The sequence below is a fragment of the Tamandua tetradactyla genome, chromosome 24 (genome assembly GCF_023851605.1).
Source record: "Tamandua tetradactyla isolate mTamTet1 chromosome 24, mTamTet1.pri, whole genome shotgun sequence".
Taxonomy (NCBI): domain Eukaryota; kingdom Metazoa; phylum Chordata; class Mammalia; order Pilosa; family Myrmecophagidae; genus Tamandua; species Tamandua tetradactyla.
The window spans coordinates 8,960,125-8,980,921 of NC_135350.1; the positions used below are offsets into that span (position 1 = coordinate 8,960,125).

General features: G+C 36.0%; 1 protein-coding gene and 1 pseudogene across 25 annotated transcripts in view; both read right to left on the minus strand.

Moving 5' to 3' along the window:
• ANK2 (ankyrin 2) overlaps positions 1–20,797 on the minus strand; it is a 767,321-nt gene that overhangs the window by 187,025 nt on the left and 559,499 nt on the right. For all 25 annotated transcript variants that reach the window (XM_077142481.1, XM_077142485.1, XM_077142502.1 and 22 more), the window contains one exon: positions 3,243–3,344. In XM_077142481.1, coding sequence (XP_076998596.1) covers positions 3,243–3,344 — 102 coding nt within the window. The remainder of the gene's footprint in view (positions 1–3,242; positions 3,345–20,797) is intronic.
• LOC143668428 (sentrin-specific protease 8-like) lies at positions 13,440–14,686 on the minus strand (annotated as a pseudogene).

Genomic DNA, 20,797 nt, shown 5'->3' on the forward strand with positions numbered 1-20,797 from the left:
ATAGGCTCAGTGTCTACATTTGTAAATCAGGGCTAACACCAACCTCACAATATTTTGTCTCTGCTGATTGATGAAACATCACATTTAAGGCTTCCAGCAGAAAGATCACGGCACAGGCGTAAATTAGTTAGTGACTAATTAGCAACATTAGTTACCTATTTCCTTAAATCTCTATGTAATTATTATACATTTTTGATTAGTAATAACGAGAAACCAACACAACACAAGAACATTTACTTTATACCTCGTAAATTGTGCTGGTTTAAAACAGTAATGCACCCCAGAAAAGCCATGCTCTTCTAATCTAATCTTGTGGGGACACACCTATTGCTGGGTGGGAGCTTTTGATTAGGTTGTTTCCTTGGCGATGACCTCAGCCATTCAAGGTGGGGCTTAATCCACTTGCTGGAGTCCTTTAAGGGAGCCGAGAAAGTTTAGAAAGAAAACACCCCAGCAGAGAACAGAAGGGCCCACAGGAGCTAAGACAGTCATTTTGAAACCAACCCAGAAGAGAAGGGCCAGTACATGTTGCCTTGTGCCCTCCCATGTGACAGAGGGACCGGCCACAATCGGCCTTTCTTCAATGAAGGCATCCTTTTGTTTATGCCTTAATCTGGACATTTCATGGCCTTAGAATTGTAACTTGGAACTTAAATAAATTCCCTTTGTAAAAGCCAATCCATTTCCGGTATATTGCATTCCAGCAGCATTAGCAAATTCAAGTTAATATTTTGAATGGAAATCCATTTTAATTCTTCTGATTCTTGGTGAATTATATACAATATTGGCATTTAGGATATGTTCATTTTAGAATGTCTTTTCACATTTCACAATTTAATTTACATTGCAACCCAGAGACGTAAGCATTAAAGGTATTATTTTTATTATTCTGTTATAAAGGTTAGAAAAATGCCACTGTGAATTGAAGTGACTTATCGAAAGTGGAGCTGGAACCTGAAATCAGGTCTTTGGGTTCTAAATTCTGTGTGGATCTTGAGACATCATGTCGCCCCCTCATAGAAACCACTGTTCTCTCCTTCTATAGTGACATGTTAGTGGATGTCTAGTCTCGAAAAGAAAAATATTAGGCTGATAAAAACTTCTTGAGGTAACTCAAAAGCAAATTGGTCTAGAAACTTAATAAGGAATAAGTAATTCCTGCTGAAAAATTATTCTTTCTAAAGTAAAGCTGTGATCTTTCCTGCAATTGGTGCCTTGGTTCTCTTTCAGGGTGAAATGGACTTGGTCTAAACTTAGGTTAATTTCATTTTTCTTGGGTTTCATTCTTTTTTTCATTATGTAAGCATATGTACCTAAATGAAGTAACACTTTCATTGCCTATTCTCCAGCATTTTGCAAGTTTAGAAAGTTAACTAATGTATATTAAAATTGGGGAAATACGTTTAGTATAGCTTTATTAGGATAAAGGAACTTGGCCTTATTCCACAGACCAGCATCAAGACTGTGTAGGGTATGGGATCTTACTCTACCTACAAGCTAAAAAGCTAGACTATTACCGTTTCAAGAAGGCTGGGCTTCCCAGGCCAGAGACTAGAGACTTTATAACTCCTAGCAAAAGCAGTAGCCAGAGTATCAGCAAGACACGTGTGCTGTTTCTCTATACCCCTGAAGTCCCACAGGTGACACAAAGAATACATGAAGGATGCCTGTACGAGCAGTGGGTTATGTTAGAGGAGAATATTGACCTTGGAGATCCAATTTTTATAGTAAGCAGAGACAAACTTGCTTTTAAACTGGGGGGAGGTGTTACCTCATTTCTTAAGGATGTTCGCTACAAGCATCACCCTGAGAAATAGCCCAGGTAAGGAGTGAACAAGATTGTGCATTCTTATCCATTAAGAACATCCAGGGATGCTTAGGGCCTAAATGAACAGCATGTAGCTCTCAATACTTTTTGACACTAAGTGAACTACCAAGAGACCTAAACACTAAGGGCTAAGAAATATTGTCAACAGTAACAAGGTTTTCTATGCCAGCAAGTCTCCAGAGGAGCAAGGGAAATCCTGTATCCTTTGTAAAAACTTCCAGATGACTTTGCTATAATCAGCTTACTGATTTAGGCACTGGTATCCATGGGAAGTTTATGGGATGGGTGGCATGGTGGGGGTGGGGGCATAATAGAAAAATCACTCAAGTCATAGTGTGGACAGTGGACCAGAGTGAGAAGATTGGGGACCGTGGCAGATTAAGAATGTTGTAACGATAACGCAGGTAAATGACCATGAGGTGATCTGAGTTAACAGAATTGGAATGCAGAAGGACCAAGATGGGAGACCTGGACTGCAGTGGGATGAGGAGAGACTAAGAACAGGAGATGGATGGAATTGACGCATAGGTAAGGAAATAAGCAGCAAAGGATTTGGAAGGAGGGTAAGGTTCAGATGAGAAAATATTAGGTTCAGTTTTTGAGATGCATTTGAGAGATTCCCTGATTTCACTGGACTTCAGACTGAACATAACCAGGCTTAATATATACAAGGATGTAAAAACAGGCATTTTTTTTTTTTAACAATTTAGAATCCACTAAAGAAATTTAACTCTTGATAACTTAAAAATTAGCCAGGATTATTCATTTCCAAGTCAGATTTCTGGTCAAAATAAATACATAATACACAAGAAAACAAACAAAAAGCAGAAAGCACTCTTCAGTGAATGCTGGGTTTCACTAGATACTAAGCCATGTGATAAATGAATAATCCAAATAACTTCATTTAAACTAATAGTTTCAACCTCTTCTCATCCTAAGCCATGTTTGAACACTAATTGGGGGAGCAAAAGGGAAATATTTTTAATTTGATCTTCTTAATTCTCTACCTCAAATTGTAATAATCAGTTATCTATGAGTAAAAAGTATACAGCAGAGAAGTGAAGATGTCAGATTCCGGATAACTAGTTTATGATAGATGGTAAGCAAAACATTATCCTTGGCTACCATTCTCTGTAATGGTTCCAATCATTTCATAGACAAATTTGGCATTCAACTGCTAATTTTGTTCTATTTACTTTTCCAGCAATATCAGATCTAAATACAACCACTGACACTTAAAAGTCGGTAAGGGGGAAGAAAGAACTTCAAAAGTCAATCGCTGACAAGAGATAACGATAACAGTTATCTGTTAACAGTTCAATAATGACAACAGATAACGTTGGGTTCTGGGAGTATATTTAAGCAATATGTTTTTCTTTATTTCATAATATAGAGCCAGCTGCCATGCTTTTACCTGGTTGCAGGTGTTGATGTCGATGCCCCCTTTCAGGTATTCCACTACTTTGTCCAGATTGCCTGCTCTGGCAGCTCGGAGGAAACTTGCATTGCTGTCAGACTGTAAGAGAAGAGAAGATCCTTAGTGAATCATCGATGAAAAAAAAAATTTATCGATACCGAAATACAAGAATATTTACATTGCACATCATAAAAGCTGTAGCTTCAATTATTTCAACACTGAGTGTAAAACATTGAATACTTACTCACAGTATAAGGTAGCAACCTCATAATATTCCTTAAGAGCTGTTTAAGGTCTTACAATCAATAGGAATATGCTCTGCTATATTAAAGAGAATAAAAGACCCATTGAAATGAAAATCATTGTTAAGACTTGACTCCAAATTTTTGGATACTTATGAATTTGAATTTACACCACCCCTAAATACCACTGTGACCCATTCATTTTAGCATCAGAATCTAGTGACTTTATACCAAGCCCAATGTCAAGCCAAAAAAAAGAATAAAAAAATAAATAAATGAAATTGAAGGCCCTGGGTTTCTTTTTTCTCTTTATTTACTATTTGGTTATCAGATGAGTCTGAGGGAGGACATTGAATATGCGTCACTTGGCAGCTATTTGTTCCTCATTATAAAGGAATAACAGAAAGCACTGAGGATGCTTTGGGGAAAGGCATAGCATTCTTTGCCAGGTGTGGACTCGGCCAATGTAAATTTTATGAGCTGAGTGATTTTGGAAAAACAAGATTAAAGTTAAACCAGCTGACAGCATACCAGACTAAAATCTCTTAGTAAAGATGATCCCTCTTGATGGAGATCACTTTTCCCTGCTTACTTCTCTAAAAATCTGATGCCAGGAGAATCAGTGGAACTCTTCCCATGAAAAATGCTGAGGAGAGTTGTTCCAGAGATCTAGCTGCAGGAATCCTACTCTTCTGAATTGGTTAAAAAGTCTGACTTTGAATTTTAACATAATAATGATAAATTTTTTAAGATTCCAAGCCATTTGAGTAACTATCATAGTTTTTCTTGGAGGATATTTGTGATATAAATTTTCTCTAAAGAGAAAATCGTAACATGAAAAGGGACATTAATTTACCTAATAGGAAGTGTGATTCAAGTTTGATGGCTCTTAACCAAGAATTCCATTTACTAGGCTACCCTGCCTCTCTCCTCCAAAAATGCACTCAGCTGGGAGGGACTCTTGGCACACTCTGTTGGAGCTATTTATTATGACTTGTGATGATGTACAGAGGTAGATATGGAAGTTATTTTTGGGGGGAGTCTCAAGTGTAGAATTATTTTCATACTGTTAAAAAGAGTTACCCTTGGGAAGACAGAAAACCCTAGGACTAAATTACTTCTCACATTTAAGCTAAATGTGAGAGATAATTTTTTAAGAGTTGAAAGGTGGAACTGAAGTATATGTATCCGAAATACATGCTTGGATTCTTTAAAATTGCATCATAGCACGATTAATGCCAAACTGCTTTTCCTCCTCCCAGCATCTTTACAAGACCTCACTCATCATCCTTCTTGAAAGCTATGCCCATGGAAAAGTGCCCAAAGTATATCTGCAATGCTGCAGTGATGCTTTTTCTATGAACTTATTTTGCCGTTAGCAGCAAATTCTAAATTTCACCTTCTTGCTTCTTGCCACAGCAGTAAGAAGTGAAACATATTATGCATTATATCATGTCAATATATCACAAGAAATGTCGCTTTCCATAGAATAACAAAAATAAAATAATATTAGGTCACAGATAGAAAATAGAAAACATTATTTCCCTTGTATATAATACTTTAAAAAAAAATCTACCGCCTATTTATTATATTGAAGGTTGTGTCTTGATATAGCTCCCAATTTGCAAGAGGCAAATAATTATAGGTAACATTTATTGAGATACAAAGCTAAGAGAGCTCAGGCATTATCTTATTAAATTCACAATGCTGCTATAAGGAAGGAACTATTATTATGCCAATTCTAGGTGAGGAAACAAGTTTAGACTGTTCCCAAAGGCACTCAATTATTTGAGCTAGACATCTCATCCACTATTTTGCACTGTCCTCCAAAGCATCGAGCTGACGTGACTGCAGACTGTTAGCCTATGACCTATAGATAAGCTACAGAACCACGATTATATCGTTGGTCAGCATATTCACTCAATAAATTATGTAGTTGCTAATTAGAGCGTATTAGCTGGAGAGGTGCTTCTGGGCTGACATCCCACTCCTCACTTCTAAAACCCATATGCACACAGAAAAATTAAGAGCAGGCCTGAGACAAACTGCTGAATGAGAAAGGAGGTCGTAAAGGGCATGCCTGCATTAGAAAGCCAGATGATGGTCTTTCGACATACCTAATGTGATTAAACCCAGAAAAAAACCAGGCTGCTCTGTTGTTTCAAAACAAGGAGAATACTGTGAACAGGTAGAGTCAGAAGAGACAGCTGACTCCACAGGGATGAAGAGACACCTAGAGAAACCATTGCAAGTGCTTAGTGGGTGAGACATCGGTCAGAAATGACACTGAGGATTGCTTTTGCTGTCATAAATACATAACAAAATGTATTCATAACTGGTTTTCACTTTTTTTTGGAATCAAACTGCTAGAAAGTGACACAAGTCAAAGAATTAGAGCTAATCCCTAGAATTTTCACACAAAAAATACCCTCAGTGTACTGGGAGGGCTGAGCCCAATGGAAGTCTAGCACCTCAGCTGTCCTGCCAGGGATCACTTGAACAGCAGAAGCATAGCAGACTTGGGCATAAATTGGATTCTTCTGAAACTGTGTTCAGGGATTTAGTTGCTCCAAAGCGAGAAAATGAATTAAATGAAAAGTGTTATTATAAAATGGTCCAAGGACATGAGTTTCAAGGGCATAATTAAAATGAAGTTTCGAAATGCACATATATGAATATACTGACATTATTGAAGGTCAAGTGTTTATACCTGCATAGAAATACACGTTTTTCTCCCCCTTCCATACAGACATGTGCCATACACCCTACCCCATAACGAGGTCAATCTGCGATTAAAGCGCTTAACATCAGCTCGGAATAAACACCAGTAAATCTGATTGCCTCAATCAATACAGAGATAAAGGATTCAAAGACCCATGGAGAGAGAGGCAGCAATATTTACTCTGCTGTGTTTCCTTCCAGTGCTGGTGAGAGTAAGAGTTTTAATCAAGTATAAGTAAGGAGGAAACATACTTTCAAAGTAGACTGTTTTCTCTGCTCAACTAGGATATTTCACACATAAAAGCATAATAAAGAGAAAATAAGGCAATAACAGTGTCTTTGGAGGAGAATCTCAGACAAATGTAAAACTAACCTCTCTCCTGCTTTGCTGTGTTATGTCCCTAGAATTCTCAAATCCTAAAACCAATTAAATTTATGCCGATAAAACCCGGACTCTGGAAAAGGAATCCAAATGCTGAGTCCCACCTATTTTAATCTGCCACAGATGGATATCATTAAAATGTGCCCTCTTTACAACCTTAGTGTTGCATCTCAAGCCAAGAAAGAAAGGTTACCGCTTAAATTCTTCTTGACACAGTTCTGTACATTTTTTGTATCTGGATGTTAGAAAAACAGAACATCTTTCTCAGCACCCAGCGGGATGGACATGAAAGGCAAGGAGGAATGTGCCTTCAAAGAGCATTAAATCCTACAAAGTGCTTCTCAAATAGGGCCTAGAGCCATGGGGGGTCCATTAGCTTCTATATGATTCTTTCCAATGATGTGGTTTCATTTTAATCATACCCTAATGAGGAAAATATATGCTGTAAGCATATTCCAGGTCATCTAGATGACAACCCCAGAAGTTAGTACCACCGTATAATTTTTGTTCATGCCTTTGGATTTAAAATTCAGTGCACAACAAGTGAAGTCACACAGATGCATGACACGCAAAAGCTTTGCCATGATAGCGATAGAAAAGAATGGTCAGGAAATTTGGTCATCATACATGGTGGGATGGTACAGACCCAATAAACAAAAAACCTGAGTGAAAGCAGTCTGGAGCATGTTAAATTTACAAATAAGCATAGCGGTCAGATGTCATCTTTGTATAGCCCATCACTGGTGAGGGTAATAGAAAATCCCAAACATTTCAGTTTCCAATGCCATCGTCTGTTGGATTAACCACACATCTCTACCACAATGCTAATTTTATCTCCAAGTAAATCAAGAAAGCTCTTTAAAATATTATAAGTGACATATCATTAAAATCAATATTAGCAAATTCTGACAGTTTTAAGTTTTGTTTTTCTGAAGTGGAAAACAAAACCTCAAACTTATTAATAATGGTTTCTAAAGCATGCTTACAAAAAGAAGTATTGCTTTGAATGAAGTCAAATTCAGAAACATGCCCATTTAAATATCAGATGCTAAGGTTATATTTTTACTATTAAACCTAATATTCTGCGATTTAGTTTTAGCTAATTCTGTTCATTCTATTAAATTAATGACTTTGATATGAATAATACTGGTTTTACAGTTTTGCTTTTTTTTTTACTTAATTTGTAAAACTTTCTTTTTGGTAATCATACAAGAATTTTAAAAACTTTATGCTTGTATAAATAAATTAACAGTATAATAAGAATAACACTGCAAGTCCTGAAAACTTTTTTTTCCACTTTAAAATAAATCAAAACATTATTCAGTTTTGAGAAGCACTTACCTAATAGTGAGACTCAGCCAGCAGTCTCTACTAGCCTTAAAAGAGTGACACAGAGTGCCTCCCTTTGGTTTCTGGCATAGGGTATATTTGAAGACTGGTTAACCTTAAGTAAAGCATATATTTCCTATGGACTTTGAGGAATTCACTTTTTCTTTTGGATGCAATTATTCTTTTGTAAAAAACAGGGTAATTTACCTGCTTACCTTGAGGTCCACGTTTTTATAGCAATACAAAATAAATAAAATAACATGAGGGGATAAACCTTTATTATGAATACCATGGAAATAAGGGATACTTCTACAATTCCTTAGGTCTCCGCATAGGCATGAGTTGTCTGATGTCGGTCTTTGTGGGTCTCAGTTTCCTTATGAAAAAGTAATCTAGCTTATAGACTTGTTAGAAGGATTATATATGATGCCTTGAAAATGCTTAATCCAGTGGGCACAGAGGATACTTAGCGAGTTCATTTTGTAAGCGTGATTTTTCTTGTAAATAAAAAAGGCAAAACAACAAAGGTAAATCTATTTACATATAAGTGATCTTTAAATATGAAGGTGGCTGTTGGCAGTAGGTCTGAGCTACACCCCAATGTGAATACTCTAAGGTGTTCAGGTACTGCGGGACAAAAAAGTAATAAGAACTGGGTATGGTCTGTCTCTAATAATGATTATTCTACAGAGCACCTTTTCTGTAATACCTGAGTATATTTACTTACATAATCATACTTTTTGTATGGGGACTGCTAGATTGTTTAATTCAGCTCTTAATAGCTTAGGTTGCTATTGCTACCTCTCCAGAAACCAAAATTGGGGGGCAATTAGTAACTGAATAATTAAAGTATTGGAATTTTTTAAAAAGAATTCCATGAGTTGCTTTCCTTCACTCAGAGCACATAAGATGAAGTTAAAACACTTTACACCACTGGACATTTTCTCTTCAAAAGCCACACACACACCAAAAAAAAAAAAAAAAAAAAAAAAAACCCTTCTATAAACCATAAATGTGTACAATCTAGCTCAAACACACTGATCGACCTATATTTCCAAGGTCATTTCAACACATCTTTAAATTGCTACTAAACAAAAAATTCTGAAATGTGCTCTAGTGACCAGAATGAATGCAACTTTCCAAAGAGTGTTCTACTATGTGTTGTACGTGCAGAGGAAATTGATCCAAACATAAAAGTGAACTTTATAAACAGTGAAATGGAGAAGGCATTGTAAATTTAGGTGTTTATATTTTTAGTTTAAGAATGTTACTTAACGGCTTCTGGTTGACTAAGATAGTGGCACAGGATGTTCCAGGATGCCATTTCCCTACACAACTTTGAACAACTAGCAAAAACTGGCAGAAACATCTTCCTAAGAGTTCCAGAAAACAGTTAAGGGTTGCAGTAACTGGGTGAGCGCTGAATCACAAACGCTCAGGTTTAAAGAATAGTAGGACTTCTGTGGATAATGTAGTGGATCCACAGGAGGCTAAACATAGGGTCGCCATATGATTAGACAATCCTGTTACAGGGAATATACTTGCAAGAACTAAAAGCAGAGACTAGAATAGACATTTGCAAACTGATGTCTATGGAGACATTATTCATGATACCCAATGGATTGAGGTGGTGGAAGGGTAGAGTGACTGAGGAGCAGAAGAGTGCAGTGTGGTACGTTCATAGGATGGAATAGCGTGCGGCTACAGAAAGGAACAAAGTCATGGGGCATGCAATGAGATGAACAAGCCATGAGGACATTACGTTGAGCAAAATAAGCAGAAATAAAAGGACAGATATTGTATGGTCTCTTTTATAAAATACTTTTTAGAAAATTGGGGCCTAGATTGTAAGCTCTTACATCAGTCAAATTTATTCCTGAGCTTGAAGTGTTATTTCTAAATTCTGATATTTGCTGTGCTATATGCATGTAACCTGGTATTCTCCTGGAACTTTGGGCACCTGGGTGACACGTAAGACTCAGAGCTGGAGTTCTGTAGCTCTGAAAGTCAGCATTCCTACACACAGCATCAGTTAAAGAAGCCAAAAAAGAAATCTGGTTGGGACTAAGGTGAATTAGAATATCAGGTGAAAGATGACATTGCCTGTATTTTAGAAGTACATTTATATGAGACCAAAAGAAGAAAGGTTTATTTTGTCCAAAACCTAAACTTTCTATAGCATACAATCTAACCTAACCTATCTGGCCAGTTAAGTTAAAAAATGTAAACACATGGAACCTAGAATTGGGAACAAAGTCTTGCAATTCTGTATAGCTTAATGTAATACCTGGATATATGCCAGTGTATGTTGGGCAGATAATTAAAAAGTATTGGCAAAGTGTCTTGAAGGAGTGGAGAAAAAAACATGGAACTATTAAACTTTCCCACCTGGGAAATCTCTGATACTCTCTCAAACATTAGGGACTCCCAACTTAATAGGCCAAGCCCCTGATCTTAAGGCTTGTTCTTATGAAACTTATCAATGTAATGGACAAGCTAAACTTACCTATAATAATGCGTAAGAGTTACTTCTTGGGGACCTCTTTTGTTGCTCAGATGTGGCCTCTTTCTCTCTGCCCAACTCTGCAAGTGAAACCATTACCTCTGTCCCCCACCCTCATGGGACATGATGTACAGAGGTATAACTCTCCCTGGCAATGTGGGACCTGACTCCAAGGTATGAGCCTGGGCTGGCACCATGAAAGCCACAATGCTTATCTGACCAAAAGGGGGAAAAGAAATGTAACAAAATAAGGTATCTGTGGCTAAGAGAGTTCAAATAGAATCGAGAGGCTATTCTGGAGGTTACTCTTATGCAAGCTTCAGCTTTATCTGAGACGCTATAAAAATTTAACTCACTAAATTTATTTTCAAAAACCTATAACCTCCAGATGGTTACTAGGCCAGATAAGTCCTGAACCCCAGAGTTCAAAGTCTCTCCAAGACCATCAACCATTTGCATCCCTCTACCTCATAATGTCAACACTCACAACCACTGAAAAGAAAATTTCCCTAGAGTGTTTCAACAGGATATTGGAGCTGGCATAAGAAAGAAACAGTGAACTCAAAGACAAGGCAATTGAAATGAAACAATTGAGGAGCATTAAAAAAAAAATGAAAAAAGTGAACAGAGGCTAAGAGACCTGTGGAGCACCATCGAGCATACCAATACACAGATCATGGGAGTCCCAGAGGAGAAGAAAGAGAGAACGTGGCAAAAGGAATATTTAAAGAAATAACATCAGAAAACTTCCCAAATTTAACAAAAGACATGAAAATGCACATTCAAGAATCCTAATGAACCCCAAACAGGATAAACTCATGGAGTACCACAACCAGGACATAGAAGTCAAACTGTCAAATGCCCAGGACATGGAGAGAGCTCTGAAAGTTGCAAGAAATGAGCATTGTATTATGTACAAGGGAGCCTCCAAAAGATTAAATGTCAATTTCCCATCAGAAACCATGGAGGCAAGAAAGCACTAGGATGAAATATTTACAATGTCGAAGATAACAATTACAAAACAAGAATTTTTTGTTTTGTCTTGGTAAGACTGTGTTTCACAAATTAGGGTGAGACTAGGACATCCCCAGGTAAACCAAAACTGAGGGAGTTTTACTACTAGGCTACCCTATAAGCAATACTAAAGGGAGTTCTTCAGACTAAAAGGAAACAATACTAGGCAGAAGATTGAATGGAATAAAGAAATAAAGACCTCCAGTAAGGTAGCAATTTGGGTAATTACAAATGCCAGTGCTATTGTATAATATATTTTGGTAGATAACTGCACTACTTCTTACATGTTCTAAAATACAAAGGCATGGTTTTGGACATATACAATGTATAAAGATACAATATACAATGAGTACAACAAAAAGGTTGGGGGACAAGGGGTTCTAGGAATAGTGCATGTGTATGGTATTGAAGTTAAATTGATAACAAATCAAACATGATATTTTAGATTTAGGTTGTTAAATTCAAGTATGAAAAATATATACAGAAAGAAAGAAGGGCCTCAAGATGTCACAACACAAAAATCCAAATACATCTTGAATATAGGCACTAACAGAAGAATTGAGGGACAAAAAAGAAAGGGCAGATAGCAAAATGGCAGAAGAAAGTTCTGTATTATCAGTCTTTACTTTAAATGTAAATGAATTAAACTCTCCAGTCAAAAGGCAGAGATTGTAAGAATGGGTAAAACAGCCTGATCCAACCATATGCTATTTACATGAGACTCACTTTAAATTCAAAGACACAAATAAGTTGAAAGTGAATAGATGGAAAAATATACCATGCAAATAGTAACCAAAAGAGAGCTGGGGTAGCTACACTTAAATCAGTAAAAATAAACATTAGTCAAAAACTGTTTTGATGGACAAAGAAGGTCACTATCTATTGATTAGTAGACATTAGTGGACAAGAGGACATACCAATTATAAATAAATATGTATCTAATGGCAAAACCCCAAAATATATGAAACAAATATTGACAGATTTGAAGAGAGACACAGATGGTTCTTCATTGGTAGTAGATTTCAATATACCACTCTCAGTAATGGACAGAACCTCTAGACAGAAAATCACTCAATGTAATAGAAGATTTGAATGATGTTAAATAATTAGTATTGAAAAACAGTATATTTTCCCACAGTGGAAGCAATTTTTAATGCAGATTATTAACATTATGCAAGAATTTTAATGAACATTGTATTTGCCATTTATTTAAGACATTACAGAGACTAAGAAACAATAAAGCCATTAAATACATGCAATTTTGTTCTAATGCATCTTTTCATTAGTTGCTCTAGCATCTATTGAGGCTTTGCAATTATAAAAACTATATGATTCTATTTGATCATATATTAGTTATCTACTTCATTTGGCATTAATAAAAGTTATTCCACTTTTCTTGTCCATTGTACATATTGCACAAATAGTGCTCTACCAAAATGTTTACTGAAAATTCAAAAAGATAAGATCTCAGTTGCCAAGTCTTCTGGGATAAACAAAAGAGAAATAAATTGTTAAAGACAATTTTATACATTAAAACATTCCTGGACATTCTGTGATACTATGTTGGGCATTCTGAAAACTGAATCAAAATATTGGAAAAGTGGTCATATCTTTCCTCAATGAATTAGAATTATTGCCACAGAACACAAAAGACCTAAAACAGTAGAGATAAAATTCCAAGACATTTGTGCTGTACATTTGATAAGTATTTTATATTTCAAGTTCCCTATTTGATTTTTTTTTTAAGAGGTCTATCGGGCCATTTATTTTAATGAAGTTACTCAAGACTCCCGTTTCTTAAAGCATTTCACAATCAGATGGGAGATGGGCTAACATCATCTTTATCAAATATTTGCAAAGATTAAACAAACAGATGGGAAAGGCTTTGTATGATGAAAGGAAGAGATATCACAGAATAAAATAACTGATTCTATAATAATTAGGTCTTGAATGAAGTTAGGTCTTTATCTGCTTCAGGCACTTGATCTGTATTACATAACACGTGGGTTATGTAATAATGCGTTAGTTCTTCTATAGTTTTCTTCTTCCATTTTAGTTGTCATTCTCTCTTTTCACTAAGATTATTCCCTGGATTTTACATATTCTTGATTTGTTTTACAGACCATTGCTTTTACTTTGGAACAGTCCAATTTGATAGGGGAGACTCCAAGGAAACTAATTTTATACAAATAGGAAAAAGAAAAGTCTTTCTTGAAATTCATGTATAATGAACGTTAAGCTGGCTTTACATTTTTGGTGCATAACTTCAAGATACTTTCACAGAATAAACTGCTCTCAAGTAAGAGTTACAGTGAAACTTTCCACTGGGATAGTGCAGAAAATGACATTCTTTCAGGAAAAAGTAAGATACTAATCTTTCTTCCACCAGACAACTTCCCTCAGGCACTGAGATTGCAGCCATCCAATAAATGGGGACTGGCAGAAAGAGGAGACTTAAAAAGTCACAAATATTCTTCAATAACTAGTTTTTAGCAAGTCTTGCAATGAGATTTTTCCATTCTCTCCTCTTTTTTGTGATGTATGTAGGTGTGAGTAGCTGCAGTAGTGTTTCTGGCTGTTGCCTAAAGAAGTTCTGACACAAGGCCTCAGTGTTACATATCACATACATAGTTGAGCAGGGGCTTTCTCTTCCACAAAGGCTAGTTTGTCTTCTTTTCTGCCTAAGAAAGCCTCTAGTTTCTCTGCTACCTGCTTTGCATGGATTGAATTGCTTCTGCTATGTGAATCATAATGAGAAAAGCTATTTTTATCTTGGAGATAAACCAACAAACTCCAGTGGGTTCCTCCAGCTGCCTGGTTGGAGTTATCATTGATAGCTAAGAATGCAACTCTCTTGTGGGGGAGGTCCAGGGGTTCAAGGAACATGGCGATCTCTGCTGGGCTGTTAGTACACTTGATGAACTGAGTGACTTCAGGGCTGATGAAGCAGACTTGGTCAGAGCAGTCATGAAATTGGCTGTTGGCAAAGTACTCAAAGGCAAATCCAATAATATGGTCATTGAGCCAGCTTGGAGGATCCAATAATGAGACATCTGATTGCCACAGTAGACTGTCCATGTAACTCAAGACTACAGGATCCATCCTTTACTGATCAGGGCTGCTCCAAAATTCCAGAAGTAAAATTTGAAGATCATGTCCAACTTCTATGTAGGCTTCTATTTGCAACTTCACAGAAAGAATCACATCCAAGATGAAAGGTGCTTTTCAAGGCAACCTGCCTCGGGCCTCACCACCCCCAACCAGATTTCAGGAGCCTCTGTATTGCCTATTTGATTTTGAAAATTTAAAAAACACATGTGCATGCACACACATACACAAATTCATTCCTTATTTTTTTGTTTTCTCTTTTATTTTATTAATTCATTTTTAAAAGAACAATTAGATAATGAAAAGAAGGAATATGAATTATCCATTTGGTATTTCATGATACAGTATAAGTCTGACTTGAAAAGTAACATTTGCTGACTTTAGTTTGGCTTCATAAAATGTTTCTATAACTATGTTCACTATTAAGATGATGTGACAATGAGATATGCAGGAACTTTTACTAAAATGGGGACTTTTATGAAAATAGGCAGAAACTTTCTTGGGTGCTTATAATTCTATCAGTTTCTTATTGAACTTGATGGTGAATGTACAATTTTAGAAATTTCAATTAGGGAGGAAATGAACCTGTTTTTATTATCTGTTGAACTGTAGGCCTTGTGCTTTGCTTGTGACTCTGAAATACCAATAAAACTCATAAGTTCCATCACTACATACAATATGTCAATCTTTCTGAATTTAAAGGGAAAAACTGTAAGCTTCACAACATTTATAAATTTCTACAAATCTCAGAGCAATAATCAAAACATTTTGCTGTAACTATGTCAAAAGTCAATTAAATAATAATTTGTAGTTCATGTCTTTAAAGCTTAAAATTATATTGTAAATGCAAATTGAAGAACACGCAGTTTAATACATCAAATATTTTCAAGGGATGAGATGCTCTCTGGGAGGTCTCAATTATGGACAGATTTAAGACACTACTGCTTCAGCTAGGTAAGCATCCTGATAGCTGCTTCAGCCATCAAGATTAACAAGAGTTAATGTTCCTTTCCAAAGAGCCTTTTATGTTTCCATAGTTGATGAATATGATGTTGCCATTTTTGTGAATTAGAGATAACTTGAAACACCATGGTTAAATGTTATATTGCTTGAACTGGTATATTTGGAAGTTTCTGCTTAATTTATATTAAAATGCCAGAAAGCACTTTACAAGTCCTATGCTGAATATTATGGTTCCTCCATAATATTCCCTAACATTTTCAATAGCTAAAGTAATATGGAAACCCATATTTAACACTACAACAATAAAAGTAATGAAAACTTAGAGCTCTACATTTGAAATTTAATAATACGTACAACATCTGTATGCTGCAGTCCTAAACTGTTCTCTGTTATTGCTTTGGAATCTCCAACTGGTATTAATTGCATGTAAAACAGTGAAAAGATTATTGTTAAAACAATCTGTATCCAAGACCAAATCTCTCTTCTAATTTTCAACCAGGTTAGACAGCTCCACATAAATACTCAATGTGTTAAAATATTACAGAATATTTGGGGTGGGGTATGCATTAAAGTTCACTCATGCTATAATTAAGGATCAGGATTAATGGACTTAATTAGGTTTTAGTCTCTCTTGAATGCTTTCAGAACTGTCAAGATGTGAAAGAAACAAACCTAACCAAGTGAAAATATCTTTCATCAATATTTTATACCAGATAGCCTACAGTATTAATTTAATATTGTCCTCTTGAGGTAGACACTACATTTTTATCCTCATTAGTCTGATTACTCTCTGGCTTCAGGGACCATCTGCTCTAGAGAGAGATGACTCAATCAAAAACACCTTCGTGGTATAGCACAAATGAGGTGCTGACTTCACCCCATGGACTACACGCACCAAAAACTGGATGGTTTCTTTAGCATTTGAATTAGTCAGAACTGAAAACAAACAAAAAAATACATTCTTGAAATGAAAGGTTTACAATGGCTTGTCTTTATTATATAACCACTATTTTAAAATAGTTCACATATCTTTTTCTATCATGATACATTTCCTTACACTGCTGATTTCAATGTGCTCCTTTTGAGATACACATGGAAATAAGGAAAAGTTTTTTGCTTTCAACAGTCTAGTGCACATCTGTAATTGTCAATAGGACTGATTTTTCTACAGAGTATCACTTAATTATAGCTTAACAATTGCACCCTGTATCAATCTTCTGATTCTGCTTGTTTAAATGTAATTATGTAGTTACGTATGCTGTTTTCAAAGAAGACCAATTTAGAATTCATCACTCAATCCATATTTTAATTTTCACTTTCTTGAATACACAGGTTCAGCAATATTAATATCTTCTCCAGAATAAGATAGGAATTTGAATTCATTACTGTCTAATATCATTTATAGTCTCAAGGCAACACTCTAATTTTCTGGGAATAATAGACCTAAGAACTCTGTTTGTGCCATCCTTGGAGTTCCTAATTTTTTTGGAAAAATCTTTCTAATTACTGGGTATCACAAATTTCAACATGATAATTATGTTGTTTATCAGAAATCATTTGAGTGCCTCTAGTCCCTTTCATTGAACTGCTAAATTCATTGTCATTTGCGAGATGCCAAGAGCCCATCTTTCTAATGAGTGCATAATTATTTGAGACGTTATGTTCTCCAAACATGTGAGTGTCAAAGAGGTATGCACAGCTTTCAGCCTCTTATCCATTCCCTGACCCCACCATGGCTGACCAATTACTCATAACAGAGTGCCAACAAACCTTTATTAAATTAAATTTCAAAAAATAAAAGCTAAAGAATATGCAATGTGTCTACAATTTGTGAAATCGTGTATTATTATTTTTAAAGGATTGCAGAATAGAGTAAAAGATGGAAACCACTCTGAAGTTTGGCTCACCGAATTAATTTGTTATAAATTACTGAAAGGGTCTTTAATTTAACTAAACATGTACATATCAAAAAAAATTATAGTTTTCAGTTTGGGAAGAGCAGAAATAAATTCATCAAATGAAAGGTTATTTTGACAATAGGTAATAAAAGTAATTTAATGAGTCTTTAAGCTAGCATGTTATTCAGTCAAGAGTCAAATACTTATGAAGCACCTAGTATGTGCTAGATGCACATGTTAGATGCTAGAGATTGAGTGTTGAAGAAATTAGGACGGTCCATGCCCTTGAAAGATTTTAAGGCAGGGTATGAATAATAAGATCTGCATTAAAAAAACAAAACAACTTTAAGGCTCCCTCTCCCCAAAACAACCAATGCATCTTCTGTCTTCCAACACTATTCCCATGTGAAGATTAGTTGGCTTATGAATGTCTTACATGGTTCAGTAGGTATGCATATTCTGGTTTATCACATATTTAAATAAATAAAAAAGACCAGAAGGAAACCTCTCAAACTAACTAACTGGGTGATGGGGTTACAGTGGTTTTAGTATTCTTTATATTTCGTTTTCCAAATGCTCCACAGCAAACCAGCATTGCTTTAATAATAGAAAATACCCTTATTAAAAAAATGTTCTATGAAGGCATATTTAAATTTGAATCTCTTTAAAGGAACCCTTGCTTTACCCTCATTTTAATTAAAGTGCCTTTTTAACTTGGAGGCACAATAAATACATGTTAAATGAACTTCTTTTTAATTGCAAACTTGAGCTGCAATGTGGCCCATGAATTAGAAGTGGACAAAAGCAGATTCAGGGACATCCATCTGGAGGCTGAGTCCTGGCAAGAGATGCTTGTTTTGTTTTACAGGCATATCTGAATATTTAGATTTAGATATAGAGTAGAGATAATAATGCACTGGTTGACAAAGGTTGCTGGTGATAAGTCAGGTGGCAATCATAGGAGGCCAAAGGGACAGCAAGTGCAAAGTCACAGTGGCATGAAAGAACACGGTATGCAGAAAACTGTAAGTAATTAAGCATGTGTGAATTCTAAAGCTCATGTTGGAAACAGGCAAGAAGTGAAATTCTTAACATTAGGCAGTGGGCAGCCCATGAGCGTTCTTTTAAGACACAATAAGATATTGACTATTACCCTATAGGTTAATGGGGAGGCAGAGCCACTGAATGATTTTTAAGCAGGAAGAGCCAAAGTTAGATTGTTATTTTAAAATAATCATTCTAATAATATATAGAGGAGGAGTTAGAGGGGGAAAGAATGGAATTTGTGAGACAATTTAGGAGACCCTTGCAATAGTCTTGGTGAACAATATCAGCAAGGACAAAAATGTGAAAAAAAGAAGGGTTTTGCCATATATGTCATATATATATATATTTACACATATATATATAAACAAATAGAAAGTTATTGAACTTGGGAAAATTAAATTTTAGGGTTTAGGGGAAAGAAGCAACTAAAAAACTCAGACTTCTAGCTTTAGCATATAATGAATAGTGTTTTCACCAAGCTTAGGTTGAGGAACAAAATGCCTCTAAAATTGGGGAGGGGGACACAATAGTGTTTTTAAGAGATTAAATTTGAGATGATAGAGCTGCATAGAAGGGAGTTGGAAAATGTTAAGACTAAATCCAGGAAAAAGGCATGAATTAAAAAAAATAGATTTAGGTAGCACTGGTGAATAGGAGGCTAAGAAAAAAAGGGGGGGAGGGAATACATTTATTTTACTCTTACTGTGTATCAGATACAGATAATATTATCTGTGGCTCCACATTTTTGTCACATTATGCACCTAATCTATCAGCAATTTCTATTAAATCTATCTTTAAAATATATCTCCACCCTTGGCAAAAATGCCATTCTTTTCCAAGACAACTCTCATCCCATTATTGCAAAAACCTGCTAAACTCAATCAACATTGCCGATCCTGTCATCACTCACGTCCTCAAGCCCTTCAATGGCTCCACATCTCCTTCAGAGCATTTTTTTAAAAATTATTAACAATGGTCTGTAATGCACTAATTGACATCATCTGTTCCGCAGCTCTGTCCTGGATCTCAGCTCCTATTACTCTCTGTGCTGTGGCCCAGTGAGCTCCTTGCTCTTCAAAAACCCAGAGCCTTCACATTTGATGTTTCCTCAGCTGGGAATGCTCTTCTAAATATTTGCATGGCTTGTCTTTCATTTATTCAGGCCTCTGCTCGAAAGATTTCCTCCTCCCTGGGACTCTCCCTAATCCCCTTTATCTAAAATAGCATCTCCAGTCTCTCTCTATGATCTCACTCTGCTTTATTTTACTTCACAGCACACTGGGCATCTCTCTTTATGGGATTATTTTCTGTCTATATGTCATATATATATATATATATTTACACATATATATATAAAGAAATAGAAAGTTATTGAACTTGGGAAAATTAAATTTTAGAATGCGAGGACAGGCATTTTTTCCTCATATTTATTGCTGTATCCCCAGCAGCTTACACAATGCCCATTTTCTTTCAGATGGTGCAACTGAGGTAGATATGTTCCAAAGTGCTGTGGGAAGAGCTTCTTTCAGTAGGAACGATTGGAGAAGGCAGTTTTGAGGAGGTGATATTTGAGCGGAGATGATGTGTCTCCATAGAAAGAACACCAAGTACGAAGTCTCAAGGCAGGAATAAATCAAAGTGCCAAGCAAAAGGAGAAAGGTCAGTAAGGCTTAACTGCAATGAAGCAAGGAGGAATGACAGTACATGAGTTTGGAGAGGAGGCAAAAGACTTGTAGGTCATGGTAAGGATTTTGCATTTTTTCTTTATGGTATTGAGTCTTCTGTGACTTAAGAGACAACCTAATCTGCTGCAGATCAATAATACAGGAGTGGGTGTAGGAATTGGATCAGGGATGCAGATGAAATTATGAACAAGCTGCTATGAAGATACTAACAATTCATTTTGTAGTATGGAGGTGATGAGTACTCCATAGGTAAAAACTCTGCCACATGAGACAACTGTAATAAACAAATCCTGCTGGGTATTTCAATTCTCTGCCTGCAGATAGAGACTCTTGAAATATTCAAATCTTTCTAGGATTTGATAGGTTGGCCAGCTCACTGATGATAATGGACTTATCTTTTCACACGTGTGATTACATAGGGCTACTTACTTATGTAATATTATGTTTATTTGACTTAAGCCTTTTACAGAAAAAAGTATTTTGCATGATATACTTCGTTTTTGCCCCAAATCAGGGTAAAAGACTCCCTGGCCTTTTACATTGGCAATGAGTGTTATGGGAACACTGAGGATTGTCATGGAATTTTTTCCTCTTTCACGTTCTTCCCCACAGTCCTTACATGAACAATAAGCCACAGAATGACCCCTGTAAGCTGCCCCA